We start from the raw sequence: 21,037 nt of genomic DNA, 5'->3' as shown, positions 1-21,037 counted from the left end.
CTGGAGAGGATGTGGAGAAACGGGAACCCTCTTGCACTGTTGGTGGGAATGCAAATTGGTGCAGCCGCTCTGGAAAACAGAGTGGAGGTTCCTCAAAAAATTAAAAATAGACCTACCCTATGACCCAGCAATAGCACTGCTAGGAATTTACCCAAGGGATACAGGAGTACTGATGCATAGGGGCACTTGTACCCCAATGTTTAGAGCAGCACTCTCAACAATAGCCAAATTATGGAAAGAGCCTAAATGTCCATCAACTGATGAATGGATAAAGAAATTGTGGTTTATATACACAATGGAGTACTACGTGGCAATGAGAAAGAATGAAATATGGCCCTTTGTAGCAACATGGATGGAACTGGAGAGTGTGATGCTAAGTGAAATAAGCCATACAGAGAAAGACAGATACCATATGGTTTCACTCTTAGGTGGATCCTGAGAAACTTATAGAAACCCATGGGGGAGGGGAAGGAAAAAAAAAAGAGGTTAGAGTGGGAGAGAGCCAAAGCATAAGAGACTCTTCAAAACTGAGAACAAACTAAGGGTTGATGGAGGGTGGGAGGGAGGGGAGAGTGGGTGATGGGTATTGATGAAGGCACCTTTTGGGATGAGCACTGGGTGTTGTATGGAAACCAATTTGACCATAAACTTCATATATTGAAAAAAAAAAAAAAAAAAAGAATAGCGGGGCCCAGCAGTCTGTGTTTCACAAGCCTTCTAGGTAATTTGGATGCTATTCTAAAGTGTAGAACTACTGACTCCAAAGAAGTAATCAATGAACATACTAAAACACATGTCACTTATCTCAGCCGTGTTCTGGGCATTCCATAATACTGTTTCCCTGATCAATCATTAGAACATTGTTTGCAGTGATTATTTCAAGTCTTATATTGTACTCCCTCTTCATACCTTCAAACTTCTTTTCTGTTAGATGCCTCCTCCTTGAAAAAAGTAAGTAGGAGCAATTAGACATCAGTTGTTTCCAAATCTTACCTACATATCTATAGATCTTCCTGTATTTCTATCCATTCTTATTTTTTTCTTCTTATCACCTAAAGTAACCCCTCATCCAACATTAACCCCCTTATCTCCAGTGACCTCTCTCACTTTATATGACTTTCCTGTCTTCTGATATTCCCCTACCTCCCAAATCATTCATTAAAAGATTCCCTTCTGGGGCACCTGGGTGGCTCAGTCAGTTAAGCGTCCAACTCTTGATTTTGCCCCAGGTCATGATCTAATAGCCCTGCATCAGACTCGGTGCTGAGCGTGGACCCTGCTTGGTATTCTCTCCCCGTCTCTCTCTCTGCCCCTCCCCCACTCACGTACAGACACGTACATTCTCTCTCAAAATAATCTTAAAAAAAAAAAAAAAAAGAATTCCATTCTGACCACAGCGTTCTCTCAGGCTATTTAACTGCTCCCTCTGCGATAGTTCTTTAGATTCTTGGGCTGTTTTTATTGTATTTTCCTGCCACTAGACTCTGCTTTCCTCCAGAGAGACAGCTTACCTGGTGGCAAATTTTCCCGCTAGCAAGGACGAAACTATGGAAAAAGTAGACATTTTTTAAATACAGTAATTCTGGATAACACCAGAGAAGGGGATACACAGAGAGCAAGGAAGACCCTGCGCTCACTTTCCTGAGGACTGCGGGGTAGGGAGTACAAGAAAAAAATACAGATCCATAGCTGCTGCTGGAAATGCATTTCTTTGGATGATAAGCAGGTCTCCGTGAAGGTGAGGAGAGAGATGCTAGGAGGAGAGATTATGATTGGAAGATCTGGGGCATGGCTTTAGCAGTGAGATAAAAGTAGCAAGACTTGAGAGGTAGGCATTAGTGAAACTAATACTCCCACAGATGTGAAATGGTAGCATTAGGGTCTCAGAAAATAAAAGACTAGTGATAGGGTGCAGAGACCATGAGATGAGAGGAAGTCAAATGGTGGTGGTGTTTGTTTTGTTATCTTCAGGCATTGTTTTGTTCCTACAAACTACTGGAACACCATAGTTTCAAAAACTCCAGCAACACGTTTCTCTAAAGAAAAGTCAAGACACATAGTTGAACAACAGGAACAAATATTTGAAATTAGGACTGTCTTAAAAAATCAGCGACATGTGGTTGCTGTGATTTTTTTTCACACTACCCTACAGCACTTCCATTTATTTATCTTTCATGCATCTTTGATTTTTCTTTCTAGTGCATGTAGCACTAGATATTCTGTATTTAACCTCTTTTAATTTAATGTTTTCTAATGTGCAGCAGATGCTTCTTTGCAGTTCTCTTTATATATTTCTATAAGTAGCGTGTTTGCCCTTAGATTTTTTTTTTATACTCAGACAGTTATTCAAGAGCAAATTCTTATATCTTCAGTCAGACAAGAGGAAACCTGTACTAAAAGCTAAATTATTCCATTTCCTAAATGGAAATGTTTCTATATAAGGGACAGGCTGTGGAGAAGCAATAGATAGGTTTTACCTGGAGGTTGTGGAAAATTTTCATCCAGAAGCTCTGTACGCTTACATCAATGTCAGGAGTCAATTTAGAAAAAAAAGAGAAAGTAATAGTTAATATATTTATAAACATGCATTCTGGGTTAGCTTTCCCTGTCAAAAAGGATTTAATTTTTAAAAATACAAAATAGGGAACCATTTGAAAGAGTGCAGTACTAGTCTTCCCACTGAAGTAGAACTCTAGGTAGAAATATGGGTCATACATTTAAAGAATTTGCCCACCGCATAGGGCATCTCCAGAACTGCTCAGACAGGTGTCCCTGCCACAGGGTTTCAGAAGGAGGAAACAGGTGTAGAGACTGCTTGCGAAATCTCCAAACCTCTATGAGACTCAGTTTCTTCTTTGAGTTTCTTTGTTTGAAAACATAGAAAGGGGGAAATGATGACTTTCAGAATCCCATTGTTATTTATATCTATTTATAGTTCTTAATAATCATGTTTGTCCTATACAAAAAAAAAAATTGTGAGGTCAGCTTTCATGAAAAACAAATAAAGGTGTGGGGCACTTGGCTGGCTCAGTCGGTAAAGCATCTGACTCTTAATTTCAGGGTGGGGATTTTGAGCCCCACGTTGGGCAAAGAGATTACTGAAGATAAATTAAATTAAAAAAAATAAAATAGAAGTGAAAACATTGCAACTATAAAAGACAGGTGAACATGGGGCAATGTGAGGGTGTTTTCCAGGCCCAGAAGTCTGGGAGCTTTTTAGTGATTTATTTTATGTTTTATTTTTTATTTTTGTTAATTTACATCCAAATTAGTTAGCATATAGTGCAACAATGATTTCAGGAGTAGATTCCTTAGTGCTCCTTACCCATTTAGCCCATCCCCCCTCTCACAACCCCTCCAGTAACCCTAGTGATTTTTTTTTAATCTGGCGGAAAATGAATTTCAAAATGTGAACGTTCCAGAATACTTCTGGATCAGACTAACTGCCATATCTCTTTGGAGATCATCTATAAGGATAATAAAAAAGTACTATAAAACTTATACTATTTATCATCCTGTGACTCACCCCTTTGAATTTTCTGAGTATGTTTCAATACATTATCTACAGCTCATATGCTTACATCTGCCCATCCCGCCTTTCTCTCCCAGGCTGGTGGCTATAATACTCCCCAGCAACATCAACTGGATTGTTCTCACTATATCCCTGACACCTAACAAAGTATTTGTCAGCTCTTGATAAATATTTGCTGAAAGAATAAAGAATGAGCTCAGCTCCCTTCATCTTGTAATATTTTCTATGGTCAGGATTAGAACAGTGTGAGGAAACATGATAAAGCTAAAAATCCAGCAGTTACACAGTGGTCCCCATATTCCCTTAATGGTATGTTCAAATTTGGGAGGTATTTTTGAGCCAAGTTATACAAACTAAATTGACAGCCCTGAGCCCTTTTTATAAAATTCTACCTCTGACTTGTCCAACAGTCAAAATAAGAGATTGGTACAAATTTGACATGGCAAAACAAAATTATATATATTTTTAAACATTACATAATTCACTTATAAATACTGAAGTAGAATAAAACTGATATGCTATTGATAAAAAATTTTTATTACCTCACTATTCTATGTAAAGGATAAGGGAGTTGGGACTGAGAAACATTCTTCTAAATTAATGGAGGCAGCAAATAAATATCCTTAAAATGTTGGTAGTAGGATTCTCAGATTTTTTTTTCTAAATCTATTTGCCCTATTTAGTAAGTTGCTAGTCAGTTGTGCCTTGTCAAGATTTCGCACAATAGCAACTAAATTTTTCATGGTTAAAAAGTTAAAATTCTTTTACCCTATGAGTTTCCTAATTTGTTGGTACAAACTAACACATGAGTAGAATTAACTTCTCATGCCTGAATTATCTTTATAAGGTCACCTCTACAGTAAGGAAGACCATACTTTTTCACCTGGATTTAGTGCTGGCAGGCAGAATCCTCCAACATGGGGCTTCCAAGTTTGGAATACATAATTTCTTTAATTTTTTTTATTTTTAAATTTTTTTAATGTTTATTTATTTTTGTGAGAGAGAGACAGAGAGACAGAGTGCGAGCAGGTAAGGGGCAGAGAGAGAGGGAGACACAAAATCTGAAGCAGGTTCTAGGCACTGAGCTCTCAGCACAGAGCCCAATGCAGGGCTTGAGCTCACAAACCACGAGATGGTGACCTGAGCTGAAGTCGGATACCCAACCAACTGAGCCACCCAGGCACCCCATGGAATACATAAATTTAATAGAGGTGGTGATATAGTGGAGTTCATTCTTTCATTGGTTAGCAGTCAGTATCTGACTACACATTCAGAACAGAGACTGAAGATAAACAGTACCAATGACCAAAACAAATTAGAATAAGTGAGCAGACATATACCTTACCTACAAGAAACAGGGCTGTAAAAGGGTGACTGATAGATGGTAATGTCACAGACATGTGGAACTTCTATTCCATGGCTAAATCTCAGCATCAAGCTTTAGTTCAGATCTAGGCAAGCACTGAAATGTTTCCTTGGTTTCTTCTAGAAGTTAGGTGATGATAATCTAATGTGATTTAAAAGAGATGTAATTGAGAATAAAGCTATTTTGCCGCCTTCCTTAATCAAGCACAAGAATATATACAAAAAAAATTATATCCAGGTTTCTGTTTACCTTCTGTTATTCTCTGTATCTTTCTATATCACCGTTATGGCTTAACTCTTCTCAACCACATTTATATGATTTAGTAACTATTCCCTGATAAGGACTCTTTTATAAATTAAGATCTTTGTCCATGTCTTCATAGTTGTGAAAAGTCCACCAGTGCATGAGGTATCTTGTGGTTTTGGAAACTTCTTAGAGCTTGGCATCCCTTGCTGTATCTTTTATTCACCAAGTTTGAAAGAAAGACATAGAGAAAAACCTAAGCAATAATCAAACAGGCATGTGGAGCTTGGGTTCCCATTTCATTTGGGAATTTTTAAATATTTGGTGGTTCTAAAGTAATCCCAATATTCATTATTCCACTGTTCAAAAGTTCTAATTCATTTCCATGAATTCCACATGGAATGTTTTCACTACAGGAAACACAATCTTTACTCTCTTCTTTACTGACATCCTCTTCTTTTTCTCTTCCTTCCTAGTATGATATCTTAAACACACAAAACAATGTGTCCAGTCATTTAGTTAGTCATATGCCAATGTTTAGAAGGAACCAAGAAGAATACAGTAACTCTCTTACTGAGTTATATAGGGAAATTCTAAAATAGTCATTGTTTCTGAGGATGTAAATACTTAATTACCGTAGAAGATTAGTCTATCTTATGACAGGTGAAATGTGATATAAACACCATTTAATGAGTGTGGGAGAAAATAGATTAGACTTCCTCTTCATCTGACTTAGATTAATGTTCATGATGTAGGTTCATTTACATACATCTTCTTTTAGTCTAATGTACCATATGTCTTCATCCACACTGCATCACTTGTTACCACTTTAAAAATGTATTTTTAATTTTCAATCAAAGGATAAAAGCCTGACCACAGAGACAATTTATTTGCCTTGGCTTGAGCTGCATTGCTAGAAACTCACACATGCTTTTGGAGGGTCTTGCTTGACTGTTTTTAGAAAGAGTGAAGTGGGGGGTATTTTCTTGTTTATCTGTATACCACGTCTTCTGAAAAGTCTGTTACATCTTTGAGGAGTATTTATTTATATGATGCTACAGGGCTAACAGGACAAATTATTTTCTATCTTAATTTTATCCTTACAGTGCTACTTTTCTTTTTGGAAATTTAGGAGATTTGAGGTTAGGGCTGGGGATTCTCTTGGGACAGCTCCTAAAGGCCAGGGAGCAAGAGTATCTAAGATATCCGTGGTGGTCATAATTTCTTCTCAGGGGTTTCAGCTCCCAGGGAGCTCTGGAACTTTCAAGGGAGGAAGCAACATTAAGAAGGGAAAAAAAAAGGCTGTCTTTAGTTGCTTGAACAGAATATCCTATAGATTAAACTCAGTTGTCAAGAAGATTTTGGCAGATCTTTTCCTTGTATTGAGAGGACTATCACAGTTTAAATAACAAGCTGTTAATCCCTATGGACTGCAAGTTTCCCTGTATTCTTACAGCTCAACCCATTCCGATCTCTGCAGTAATCATGAAGAGCCTGGTACCACCATTTCCTCTGAGATTAGAATACGTAGGAGTAGAAAGGTTGGTGGGTTTTTCAGTTTCAACTCACTGAGACCCATTCCCCAAAGTAGTGGAAACTGTGGGATAAATTAAATAAGAAAAAGACCTTTAGGCCAAAAAAAGGCAGATTTGTAATGACCATGTGAGTCCCCCACTCAGTGGTCAAGTAATGTCCTGAGCCAAGCCTAACTCAGCAAAATTGTCTTCAAAAGATTTTATAAGCTAGAAATTGAACAAGGAATTTAATTTCTTTAACTTCCGGAAGAGATAATGGTACTGTAAATATAAAACTAAGGTATAAAATAAATTGTTTTATTCTCTTTCCCCTTTAACATCATATAAAAAACTACATCTCAAAGAAGTAAAATAATTTTCACAAAGATAGAATATAAACAGAAATATAGCCCCCCCCCCACACACACACAATCATCCTAAAACCACTCAACCTAGCCTTTAAAAAAGTATGTGCGAATATAGGGATGTAACCCAAACAAAGGTAAATAATTGTCGATGCTGTCAGTCTTTAAAAAAGGTTGACAATTTTAAACATAGTTTTTAAATTGTTTTAATGTTTTATTTATTTTTGAGAGAGAGAGAGGGGGGGGGAGAGAGAGAGCGTATAAGCAGGGAGGGGCAGAGAGAGAGGGAGGCACAGAATCTGAAGCAGGCTCCAGGCTCTGAGCCTGAAACAGGGGACACAGGGCTCGAACTACCACCCCCAACCATGAGATCATGACCTGAGCTGAGGGCAGAAGCCTAACCGACTGAGCCACCTAGGTGCCTCTAAATGTAGTTCTTAAAGGTAGCACATAATCCTGACTGCAGCTCCCTCTTCAAACAACACACATGTAAATGACAGGGAGAGGGAAATGGAAGAAACACTACTAGAAGACACAACTTGCTGTCCTGACATTGACCCTGTGCCTTGTGACATTGACCCTGTGCCCTGAAAGTTCCCCAATCTTATCTTATCTTTATGAGCTCTTCCTACGTTCATGATCTTTTAATGTGTGTCCATAGACTCTGGAGCTTCTGAATTTCACTAAATTTCTATCACCCCATATCAAACCTTAAGAACTTTAAATGTACGTGCCAGAGACAGAGGGGGTAAAATATATGCCTTCTCTAACTTTCCCACTCAAGATGCAGTGGAGATGGTGAAAAACTTGATCCAAGTTCTAGAGATGTATGAAAGGAAGCAATAAAGAAAAGCCAACCTGCAAATGTGTGACCATTCACAGCAGTGCTTGCCTTGGAGAACTCCTTAGCAGTGAGTGTAAGAGAGGAATAATCAAATCACTACATAGTTCATATGATTAACAATCGTATTCCTTAGTATTACGACACGGTATCTGTGATCCAAGCTTGAAACTGGGACATTCAACATTTTGCCCAGCCTGCAATAAAGCCTTCATACACGTAGATAATGTACAAAAGGCATTTAGTACAGTGCCTGGCACGTTCAACAGATGTTAGCTACAAAGTCAGACTCAGGGGACAAAAAGTAATTCCGAATGGAATAACTAGCTTTTCCTAATTAGCATACTAATTATTTAAAGTGCAAACAATTGTTGCTTGCGAAAATATTTGTTTTCTTCAATAAGATGAAAAAAAATATTTCCCAAGGTTTTGTCTATGCCTCTGTTAATAACAGAGCAAAGAATAGAGTTAGTAAGAGCATCCTCATCTCAGCCCAAGGATGTCATTTAGAGAACACTGGTCAGGAACTAAGGAGCCTGTGTTCCAGGCCCTACTTTGCTGTGACCACAGGGATGGCAACAGGGATACAACAGGGTTCTCCACAGGCATGTTCTGCAGCCCAGCGCTGCCCATCCCTGTGGCTCACTGTTTCCAGAGAGCCAAGGAAGGAGCAGATATTCCTGCCTCCACTGTCCTCCTTGTGAAACGTACTGCAGCACCCACATTCTACTGCTTCAGTCTCTGTCCCAAAGCTCAATGAAGGGACCTCAGGCAAGCAGAATCACAGCAGTTCACCAACCACCCATCTTTGCAGCCACGTACACACTCCAAACAGCACCCCCAGACTCCATGGTCTAATAAAGTCACTTCTAGCTTTAAAATTCTATCAAGAGTATCATTCTCATTGTTTTCAGCATTGTAACTCTCGCAACTGTTCTTATTTTAAAAAGAAAAGGCAACTAAGCCTCCCAAATATCAAGGCTCCTGTATGCCAGTTGAGGCCTAGAACACTGGAACTTGAGTTACTCTCAAGCATTATTGAAGTTGTTTTCCTACTTCATGATAACTTCTGTGCTGCCTACCATGTTATTGCATGCACAAAACCAGAAAACTTTGAAAGTGAAGGACTTAGAGGAAAACAGAGGAGGACATTAAAAGAAATACTTAGAGGGGCACCTGGGTGGCTCAGTCGATGAAGCTTCTGATTCTTGATTTCGGCTCAGGTCACGATCTCACGGTTCGTGAGCCTGCATCAGGCTCTGCGGTGACAGTGCAGAGGGAGCTTGGGATTCTGTCTCTCCCTCTCTCGCTGCCCCTCCCCCACTTGCGTATGCTTCCTTGCTCTCTCTCTCTCTCTCTCTCTCTCTCTCAAAAATAAATAAGCATTTAAAAAATTCTTTTAAAAAAACAGAAATTCTTGGAAAATTCAACCTAAATGTGTCATTTATATATTTACTTGTGCCACATAAAAATAATTTTAAAGGGGCTAAGAAGCATAAAATGTTACTAAGACAAAAATGCCTTTGCAGCACAGCAAAGCAGGGAACCACAGCTTGAGAGACATTTGTACTCTCAAGTTGTTTTCCTCTCAGCCATCATGGGTGTTCTGAGATCACAGAGCCCAGGCATCTTCAGTGTCAAAGAACTGATACTAATTCTCACTTTGCTTGACCCAGCCCTTTGGAAAGATAACTTGAAATCGCTTTCACTATCATATATAAATTTTTTAAAGGCTATGGTAGCTCACTTTCAAACTGGTATCCCTTATAGATTAAAAAGCAAAATACCCCAGTTTTCTGAAAGCTCCACTTGGGTCTTTGAATATAAATGCAATTCCCTCTCTAACTGTACTCATGCCTCCCATCAAAATCATTTAACAGCAGAAATTATTTTCTAAAGCAGAAGCACAACACATATTTCAACTCCCACGTAATAACACTGCAAAATTTGGTAACATCTGCATATTTTCTTTCCTAATTGCAGTGTTAGTTCGAAGTTAATTATATGAAACTGATTTTTTTTTCCCAAGCACAACTTTTATATATCACATTTAGTTTAATTGGTACTTTGAATAATAAATTGTTTTTCAGCCAGAGCATATTGTTTGATATTGCTAATGAAATGATTTTAATGTTAAGCTTAGCTGTTGGGAGGAATCTTACTTTATCTCTTATTTTTAAATATAATTATACATTACAGCACCCTAATTAACCTGTTTTCCTTTTTTTAATCCTCAAGATAACATTATGTAAAAAGACTGCAACAAGTGGCAGGTGGTGTCTTCAGAAGGAGATAGTTTCTGCTACGTGGAAATCCTTCCATTTCAGCATACTTCTGTGCTGCTGGTTGTTTAACAATATTTCTGGATTCATTATTCCTAAGTGGCAAGCACATTACGATTCACGTCGTGGCCCATCAGTAAACAGCAGTTAGCACTATTAATAATAATGCCGGTATGACCTTTACATGTCTGTAATCCCTGCAGTGTTAGAGGGAGTGACAAGGTAACAGAAAGTCTACATCTCTAATAACATGGAAGTGATATCATTTATATTCTTTCAATTCAGCAAATATTTATTGAATCTTATCTATGTATGCTCCATACTGTTGCTGTCTATGTGGGCAAAGGCAGAAAAAATCTTTGAAAGCCTCGATTCCTTGTTGAATCATTAGATTGCGCACCTGAAATTTATATAACCCTGGATGTTAATTATACTTGAATTTAAAAAGTAAGTAAATAAATAAATAAGACTTGCTTCTTTTCCTGAAGGTCATAACTATTTGGGGCTAAAGAAGGGAGTGATTAACATGACTCCACAAATAATTTTCTCTCAATTATATATCCTGTGGCATTATTCTCTGCATTGTGCAATATCGATAGTTAAAACCCATAAGAGATTAGAGGAAGGAAAATTCAGTGCAAGGTAGAATCAATTCAGGCGGCTTTGTGATGGAGGTGGGGCCTGAATTGGACATTGAAAAATTGGATAAGATTGGAAAATGTGGGTGAGAAGAAATTCTTGGTGTGAGCAATAGCATAAACAAAGACTCAGAAGCAAGAGGAATCTTTGAAGTGGTCAGAGGACAATGAGTCTTCCTGGGCCAGCTCAGAGTTCATGCTAGGGAGTATTGGAAGGTCATGTTGGATGTATAGCATGAAGTCACAGGGAGCTAGGAATGTCAGGACCAAGCCTTCGTAAAATAATAGTAAGCCACTAGAGATATCTGAATGACGATGCATGCAGTACCTCACAAAAGCCTGACCTGAGGGGTTAACAACTAGATAAATCAGGGGTGAGAAATATACAAGCACAAAAGAATAAGGCCAAGCAAAGTGAGCAACTAACGTGAAGCCTGGGTAGCAAGAAAGGCTTAAATGTGAGGACATGTCTGCCCAGGCATGAATCCCTTGTAGTCTTCCTTTTGGGGCAAGAATTATTTCCAAGGTCCAAAGTGAGTGTGAGTGAATTTTATAATGGAAATGTGAATCAGCTAACCCAAGTGGAGTGCCAGGGATTTGGACAAATCCTGATGTGATCAAAGTGGAGTTTCAGAAAATAAAGAATGAATGAACACAGGATGAAGCCAGGTTTAGATGGGGCAGTTGAAAAATAACTGTAACAAATAAAGAGCAATATGATAGGCACTTAAAGGGTAGTCACTGTAGGCACTGGGAGGAACGGTCCCTATGAAAAACAACTCAATGTACCAAAGAAAGGCAGCTGAGATTTCCAACGTGGGTAAAGAGGCAATAGCAGTACCATGGACAGAAATACAAGTTAGGGGGCCACTGGGTGGCTCCGTTGGTTAAGTATCTGCCTCTTGATTTCAGCTCAGGTCATTATCTCAGTTTGTGAGATCATGCCCTATGTCAGGCTCTGCGATTACCATGCAGAGCCTGCTAGGGATTTTCTCTCCCTTTCGGTCCCTCCCCAACCCGGACTTTCTCTTTTTTTTCCTCTCTCTCTCTCTCAAAATAAATGAATAAACTTAAAAAAAAAAAAGAAAAGAAAAGAAATACAAGAGTTAGGAAGGAAAGTGCTACATGAAGACCTCAGCATTTCTTGATTTGCTTTTCCTGATCCAGTAGAACTCGGCTGGAAAGAACATTTATAGCACATGGCCAGTGGCCAACATACTGAATAATTGGGACTGAATAAATCTTATGGAGATCTTGGAGTGTGCCTTATTTTTTATTTGGCTTCTAACCACATCAGGGTTTTAGAGTATCTCTTGACAGATGTGTTTATTTAAGGGATTTTCAATAATTAGGGCACTACCTATTGTTTAAATACTGACAGAAATAGGCTGAAAGGTTGGCAGGTAAAACAGCTTTAGCATATGGGAATGGAAGTCAGTGTCTCAGTACATAAGTAAGTAGGTTACCTCCAGGTAATACATTTGATGAAATATTTTCTCCAAATTAGAGCTTTCTTCTTTCTTCTTATTAATTAGATATTATCTTCTTTAGATACTATCTTACAGTGAGGTCATGTCGCTAAGACAGATAAAATGAATGGTAGCAATTATTGGTCAAAAAGGGTTAAAGTAGTGATGTTCAGTTTGGAAAAAAAAGTCAAACGAGACGTTTAACAATAAGATCCATTTAATGTGTGTTTTTATGTATTCCTTTACTTATCTAATATCTACCATGTCTGTAACTATATTATGTGCTTTATATCCATTTTTTAATTTCATTAGCAAATAATCTCATGAAATATGTACTTTTTATTATTCTCATTTTCCAAATAAGAAAACTGTGGCCAGAGACGTTAAATTGCCTCAGATTATGCAAAGTTAATTAGAGACAGAGCCAGAATTTCCAATCAGGCCTAATGTGATTCTGAAGCCCTTATCCTTAACCGCTTTACTATGCTTGTCTCTTCTGGCTTGATCCCACAAACAAGGTGATTATGAATTTTACGAAGCCTTCAGCACTCCACCCAGAAAAGATGGGATTTCTGTCATGTGTGAAGAAATAATGGTTCATTTATAAAATATGCCACTGAATGTTTATCAACCTATTTTCTCACATTTCTAGCAATGGATATTTTTATGTTGTTGAACCAGATTCAATGCGGTAAGACCTTACATTTCTAGAAGCTACATATGAACACAATACAAGCCTTTGTTGCCTTGATGACTTCATTATGACCCAGATGCTCCGTGAATACCTTAAACTCAGGTTGGGGATGTAGAAAATAATTTTACAGTTGTTTCAGGAAAAAAGCCAGGCATTAGCAAAAGAAAAATCTGAGACACCAAGCACTGTTTTTAAAAAAGCAAGAAAACAAAAACCAAAGTGTACCTTTGAAAAGTCTACACACTGAATAAAATCTTAAATGTATGTCACATGTATTCATATGTGAATGACATTTTGTATGCATCTACTTCTAGCTAAACTTATGTTTCTGTAATAGACACAAAATGCATGCTAAAGCACTTAAATTTTGCATTTTTATTCACCTATAAAACTAATGGAAAATTGTTCTTTTCTTTGTTGTTGTTCTTCTCACAGCTGAATTTTTATTCCTCTTGTGGGGTGTTTATCTCTGCTATGCAGTGCGGACAGTCCCATCAGCATTTCATGAGCCACGCTATATGGCTGTCGCAGTTCACAATGAGCTCATTATCTCTGCTATATTCCATACAATTAGGCAAGTGCTCTGTAGAGCTAGCAAATAACTGTTTTATTTCTCCAATGTGTTGTGGTTTGATTTAAATAGCAAAATTGGGTAAAATCCATCATGGAAAGATTCAGGAAGGATAATGTTTTTAAGCTGACTAATTTCTTTGTCACAGAAATGGCAAATGAATGTAGGGTTTTGTTTTTTTTAACTGTTCTTAGTTCCTGCTGATGTTTTGTTACTACCTTTATTTTGAAGGTTAATTACTCTGTATTATTGTATTCTATCAAACCACTTACAGGAATGTCATTGAATATTGTTATGATATGTAATACTTTTTGTTCTGAAGATATAAAGCTACGCATGCATACATCATAAAGTTGATATAATAAATTATCTGTGTTTCCATTCATGTTTAATGCATGGGGTTACGCTTTTAAAATCACTGTTCAGATAGACAATTTATGTGTATTTATTCTGCTGAATTCAAAACTAAAAAACCATTCCAACCCAAGGACTAGATTTTTGTGTGCAGTGGGGTTTAGCAGTGACCTATTGTACGCATGTATGCTTGGCCCTCCATTTTTTGATATCCCCTATATTTCGTACTCGGTCAGTACAAAGGAGGAAGAAAGGGGCTAATGATAAGTGAACAAAATGAAATATGTGTGACTTATCTTCTGCGAATTTATGCCTATCTGAAAATGAAATGAAAACCTCAGTGAGAACAAAAAATGAAATCCTATACTTTCAAAAGTAACAAAATAAATGTCATTACATTAAGATATGCTCGACATATCTTAAAAGTTAAGACGTACTTAAGAATACAATGAGAAATTTTAATTATTCAGCCATTTCCCTCAGTGGAAAAACAATAATAATAGTGGGAGTCAGAGTGGGAAGGTGTGGATCTGTGGAAGTTTTGGAAGATATTTATCATTTCTCACTTTAGTCAATAATTATAAAATTATATCTTGCACTTCTAGGAACAGATGATGGCAGAGAGCAGTTGAGCCTTAGACACACCTACACTTTTTATCTTTTAAGTAAGAAAGGGGGTATTTATGATTTGATCATCTTGGAGCCTCCATCAAAGGGCTAGGAATCCAGGGAATTTGCCTCTTTGCTTTGTCTTGACCCCTCTCAAAAGAGAGAGAAAAGAGAAAACGAGAAGAGGAAGGAAAGATGAGAAGCAAAATATGATATTATAACTGGGCAAAAGGAAGTCTCTCTTAATCCTATGTAGACTAAAGCTGGAGGATACGAGAGGAGGTGTCCTCGGTGCACAGTGTAGTGAGCACCAGAGAGGACTCTGCCATGGGCGGAGCCCCAAAGTCTTCACAGGTCTCCCAAACCATCTCCCAAGAAAAGTTGCATTTTTGTTTTTTGTGTCCAGGATATCAAACACATATGTTTCAAGGTATAACAAACATGCTTCTCTAGAACCATTTATAAGTTAAGTGTTATATAAACGAACCAATTGCAGAGTTCTAAGCATACCAAGAGGCTTATTGCAGATGAGTTTAAATGTCTTCTGTTGCCAGAATGTGACCATGTCATGCAAAGGCCTTCCTACTTTTGCCCTACAATCAGCTGCTGTATTTCTTAGAACCAAATTGCCCAAGAAATTAAATCTGTTTAAAGCAGTTGCCTAAATTGATTCTTATCCTTTTCTACTTGAAGATTTATTCTTTTCAATTTTCATTGTTAAATGTTTTTGCAATGGATTTTATTGATTGATTGATTGATTTTATTGATTTATTTTTTCAATGTATTTTAAACTCTCAACTGGTCCAAGTCTTTTCAGCAGTAGGCAAGGTAAAGCACTTTTTAAATGAACTTTAAAAAAATTCTTAAGAAGGCAATAGGTGGTTATTACAGATAAATCATAAAATGATAAAAAATAAACTCCCTAATCCAACCACCCAAAAGTGATAAGCACTGTTAGCATATTAGGAAACACATGCTAAATATTCACTGAAAATAATTTTCTTGGGAGCCTGGCTGGCTCAATCAGGGAGCATGCGACTTTTGATCTGAAGGTCATGAGTTCAAGCCCCACATTGGGCATCGAGCTTGCTTTAAAACAAAATTAGTTTTCTTACTTTGCTTAGGTCTTTCCTACAGAGTCCCAAACAACCCATTAGCCTAGCCAGATGAACCATGTAAATGATGAGCTGGGTGCACATAGGCACAAGTGCTGACTGAATTGTTCATGTTGAACCTAGTAGATTTGGTGTTAGTAGACATGCCATACTCACAAGATCAATTTTCTTCCAGACAACTGTGTAGTCCCCTATAAGTTTTGAACAGGGAGGACTTCCAATGGCAGCAGGGTGACCAGCCTTGGTAGGCCTTGGTATTTTCTTAGGCAAGCCTAAGAACACCTGCATGGGAAGCCCTACATTTTAAGTTCCAAATTTAACTTACCTTTCAATTAGATTGTAGCATATTGGCTTCAAAGAATCGTAGTATATATTAGCTACTTTCTCAGAAATTTAACTTGTATGGTCATAAACAGCCAAGGATAGAATTATAGTTTGACACACTAAATCTACAGAACACTGACTTTAGGGAGATGAGCAAGAAGCAAGTAATAGGCAGTAATAATTAAAGGAGTCAAGTATATACAATTTCTTATTTACATGTGGACTGAATTTGTACATGCTATGATTCCAATGTTGGTAAAGTCCAAGAATAAGAAACAAGAATGTAATAATTTAAATAAACTGGGTTCATCTTTGTAATTTTTTAATAGAATCAAATAATATTAAATAAGGCATCCAACATCAGCAAAGATATTCTCTATCAATAGGACATATCTGTTCTTTCTTATTTGCTTAAAATATAAAATTATACATACATAACTGTACGTATGTATGTATATATACATACATAAATATGTAAAGCTATAACTGCATATTTATATACAGATTTACTTTTATTCTCATCAAATTGCCAGATTAAACAAATAAACTAAAAGGATTAAGTCCGGCAGTCTCATAATGCAGAAGGCATTTTGCTTAATCTGTTCTATAATCCTTCACTAAGCATAAAGCAGAGCTTCGGGAAAGTGCGAGATTTTAAAAGGTTTGCTTTTCTTCCTAACTTGAATTTTTGAATATTTCCATGGTCCTGACTGTTAGATCTATTTTTTTAGAAGCTGTAATAGTCTTTCAAAGAAAACCAATCTTTAAAATGACTGCAAAACCCAATTTCTCTTAAGATCGTTCTAGTCAGAATTGCAACCTAACAAGCCCAGCAGTATTTAAAAGCTGGTTAATTTAGGGAAAATTGATGTTCGTATACAGTACTTCAAAATTACTTTTTGGGAGACTCACCATTTTAATTTAAAATACATGTAAGCATTGTTCCTTCCAGATACTGTCAGGCTAACATTCACTTGCATTCACTGGCATTCATAATGTTCACTGGCATTTGAATAGGAATCCCCAGTGCGTGAGCCTGTGGACTGTAGACCCATCCCCTTCCCTATAACTGTCTGCCCCAGAACTGGAAATGGCCCCAGCAGTTTGGGATGAGATCATTTTCCAGGCCACATTTTATATTGCTTCTATGCTTCAGATACTGTAACTTGTTGCTGAGGATGATGATCCTATTTCACTGCTTTAAAAAAGAAAAAAAAAAAAATCTCACCTGACCCTACAGAGACTCTGTCAAAAAATATCTCATCCCTGAACAAAGTGGATATTCATTTAGTCATATCCAAGGCAGGTATAAAGCCACTTTTCTGACAAAGGAATTAGAGAAGATGTTAATTCATAAAATCCTGTTTAGTAACGTGTGAGCTATCGTGAGTTTTCTGTACTTCTATGCATGTATTGTAAGTCCATTTTGTGTATGTCTCCAAACACAGGGGAAACTACCTCTCCATTTTGGACAACTCTTGAGCCTCCATTTTAACTTGATATTTGAGGGAGGGGGGTGAGAAACTTGGTATTTGGGGGAGTGGGGGATAGGATAGAGGTAAAAATGAGGAAGAAATCCACTTAGTGGAAATTCTGAGTATAAATAATACTAATTTACTTAGTAAAAGATATAAAATTAGTTTCTTCTGCGTTTAGATTCATATATGTTTATATAACATTATATATGTTAATGTTCATAAGCATTGTCTTAAGATATCAGCTTTTTAAATTTGATGATGTGTATCACTGAATCAAAATGCTGATTGTCTAATTCCAAATGTAGTAAAATCTCATATTTAGCTTTTCGTGGATAAACAGTAGATGGGAAAAAATTAAAAGAAAAATATAATTGCAAAGGACCTTGATAAAAGCAACATCTGGTTTCTGCAAAAGAATGAGTCCTTAAAACATGAGTTTGTTTGTACATATACCTAATGATTTATGAAAATATTCCAGCAATTACCAGAGTAGATCTCAGTACTGAAGTTTTCCTATACAAGTTTCCTGCAAACTCTCCTAGAACACAACTTTATAAATTACTCAGCAAGATATGATTTTAAATATTGCATTTTAAATTATCATAAAACAGTTTGGTACTTTACAATAACTAATTTTTTTATTTTAGAAGAGGCGTTTTACAAACCATTAGTATATTCATTTTTCCATTACATTGTTCATCATTGAAGCCTTTGAGGTCATTCACAAAGACAGATAATTACCTATCCTTTTTTTTCTTATTTTTTTTTTCTTGATTGATGTTTTCAAATGTAGAGAATTAGAATCAAGAGTTATTTGGATGTGTCTCATAGCCCAAATTTTCCTGAAGTCACCAGTTTGTAAGCCCATTCTTCTTTTGAATTCATAAGTGTTCGTGGCTTTAATTTTAAGACATTCAATTTACATACAAAATAAAAATTCCAGGAAATGATTAGCACATTATATATCTATATGTTGTCTTTCTTACTAACTTAAAATTAAAAATAATAAAGAGTTCATATCTTTATCCAATTGCAGTCACTTTGAGCCTTATTCTCCTGTGATGACAATATATGCCACAGAAACAGCAATACAACTGTTTCCATGCTGGCTTGTTTTTTTAAAATACACCAAGGAAAAAAGTTTCCAAGTATCCTAGGGTTTTAAATAGAGATCTTGTTGGATTACTAACTTGGTGAATTCTCATTTCAGATTCGTTCTTGCCTCAAGACTTCAGTCTGACTGGATGCTAATGCTGTATTTTGCACATACTCATTTGACTGTGACAGTCACCATTGGGTTGCTTTTGATTCCAAAGGTACTCCTTTAACATTACTTTTCTCTTGCAAGACAATTATTTTAAATAAGCATGGAGTTGTTTCTCCTTTAAAAAAATATCTGGCATATAGGCCAAGAGAGGTGTGGAGATTTGCTTGACGCTCTCAAATAATTTTAAAGCTCTCTCCTCAGGGAACTAGATGTCTCTTTTCTTTTGGAATTTATTAAATATCCTATATAATTATTAAATGCTTCAATTTTTACAAAACCCATCCTCTGGTTCAGTTCTTTTTCAAATATTTTGATACACAGTTATGTTTTAATTATGGGCTCAAGATGGCTTTTGACTGTAGCTATAACATCAAAATTATTTTTTGAAAAGAATTAGCCTCTTCTAAGAGTCCTCTTGTTTGGATTGATATTCAAGAAGCATTGTATTGCAAACATTCAGAAAATTTTTATATAAATAGAAATAAATAATTATAATGTTGTGTATAGAAGAATCCTGCTTAATAAAGATGGGCTGACAAAGATTTATCTAGACAGCATACTGAAGTGGGGGGAATTATCAATATGTGCTCCGCCCCCACTAGTTATACAGTAGGGAATCATTAGCTAAGACTTTCATCTCTCTGAGTTTCAGTTTCCTCATCTAGGACATGATAGCCATAAAGCTGCTTACAGTGAAATAATATGATCGCAGAGTGTGGGAGAATAACATACAAGTTAGAGCATTATTATTATTTTCCTCTTTTGCCCATGGAAAAACAAAATATTAGGACACTATGTATCTGTGTAAGTGGCACACGATATATTATTAGCATGGTTGAGACAAGAATTGTGATTTCTTATCATTCACTCCAGGCTTTACCTCCTCTCACAATTAACCAAAACACTAAATGAAATTCAGCCTGACTGAAAGCCCAAACAAATGTAAATAGAGCCAAATGCCTACTTTCTTCCTTACTTGAATTATACCAAATAGCCACAATTTCCATGAGCTATTCTGCTACTGCAGTTTATCCTATCCATTTTCATACTTTCCATTATATGATTACATTTTTATTAGATGGATATACTGTATACTCAGGCTATTTATTCAGTTGTAAAAATTGAAAACACGTGTTCATACAAAAATTTGTACATGAATGTTCCTAGAAGCACTATCCATAACAGCTAAAAAGTGGAAACAACCCACATGTCCATCAACTGATAAATGTATAAACAAAATGTGGTGTATCTATACAATGGAATACTGTTCAGCAATAAGAAGGAATAAAGCACTGATACACGCTACAACTTGTACAGGCCTTGAAAACATTATGCCAAGTGCAAGAAGCTAGACACAAAAGGTTGCATGATTCCATTTCTATGAAATGTCCAGGACAGGCAACTCTATGGAGACAGAAAGTAGATTGGTGGTTGCCACTAGCTAGGGAGGAGGCGATATGGAAGTGACTGCCTACTGGGTTCAAGATTCTTTTGGAGGTGATGAGAATATTCTGGAATTAGATAGTGGTGATGGTTGCACAGCCCTGTGAATAAACCAAAAATCATTCAATTGTATGATTTGAAATTGAGAATTTCATGGTATATGAATTATATATCAACTTCAAATAACTACAAAAAAAATCATTGAGGGGCTTTGCCAAGCACTGGTCTATGTACTAGAATAAGAGTAATGAACAGATAACATATGTGCTCTTGTGGTACTTATGTTCTGGAGAAGGGGGAAACAGAAAAGATAAGATAAATATTTCAAATATTATTTTAGATGGATATAAGGAAATATAATGCAGTAGAAAATGGACAATATCTGACAAGTAACTGTTTCTTAAACTCATGGTCACCTCTAAGACTGTGCTTGACAAAAACAAGTCCATTCTTATCAATAACCTCTCAGTGATTCACTAGTAGCTTGTGAGATTTGGAAGGGTAGGGACTGTGTTCTATTCATCTTTATGGCCTTAAGTTCCTGGCACATGTGGGAACCACAAACATAAGTAGAAGAGTGAAGGCAAGATTCACCCATTTCTGTGGTTTCTCAACCAGTCCCTATAACAAAACCTTCACGGTTCCTTAAGTAGAGAATTGCCATTTCACATTAGTTATCTTATATTGATGTTCACCGGCCCACATAAATATTTTAACAAGTATTGACATTGAAATTGCTCTGTATCATCAAAGGGTGATCTGTTAATTTTTTAAAGGAGTATTTGAGCTGATGACAAGCTGTGAGAAGAGAACTCATTTCCCTAAGCCTTTCTCTCAATTTTCATAGAATAGTCACTTAGTTTATATATTGTGTGAAGTGGCTGGATTGTTTTGAGTCTCCCTGCTTTCCATCATTTACCCAATTCATTCTT

At 36.7% G+C, this 21,037-nt stretch overlaps 1 protein-coding gene across 1 annotated transcript in view; it reads left to right on the top strand.

Moving 5' to 3' along the window:
* The window catches only part of GPR158 (G protein-coupled receptor 158), a 441,554-nt gene that overhangs the window by 414,424 nt on the left and 6,093 nt on the right, over positions 1-21,037 (top strand). Inside the window, exons 8-9 of the mRNA XM_040451181.1 lie at positions 13,380-13,518; positions 18,606-18,711. Of these exons, the coding sequence (XP_040307115.1) occupies positions 13,380-13,518; positions 18,606-18,711 (245 nt within the window). The remainder of the gene's footprint in view (positions 1-13,379; positions 13,519-18,605; positions 18,712-21,037) is intronic.

The sequence above is a fragment of the Herpailurus yagouaroundi genome, unplaced genomic scaffold, assembly GCF_014898765.1.
Source record: "Herpailurus yagouaroundi ecotype Mexico unplaced genomic scaffold, PumYag 203, whole genome shotgun sequence".
Classification (NCBI taxonomy): Eukaryota; Metazoa; Chordata; class Mammalia; order Carnivora; family Felidae; genus Herpailurus; species Herpailurus yagouaroundi.
Note: the sequence above shows the minus strand (reverse complement) of the source record. Positions and strands in the feature narration are given on the sequence as shown.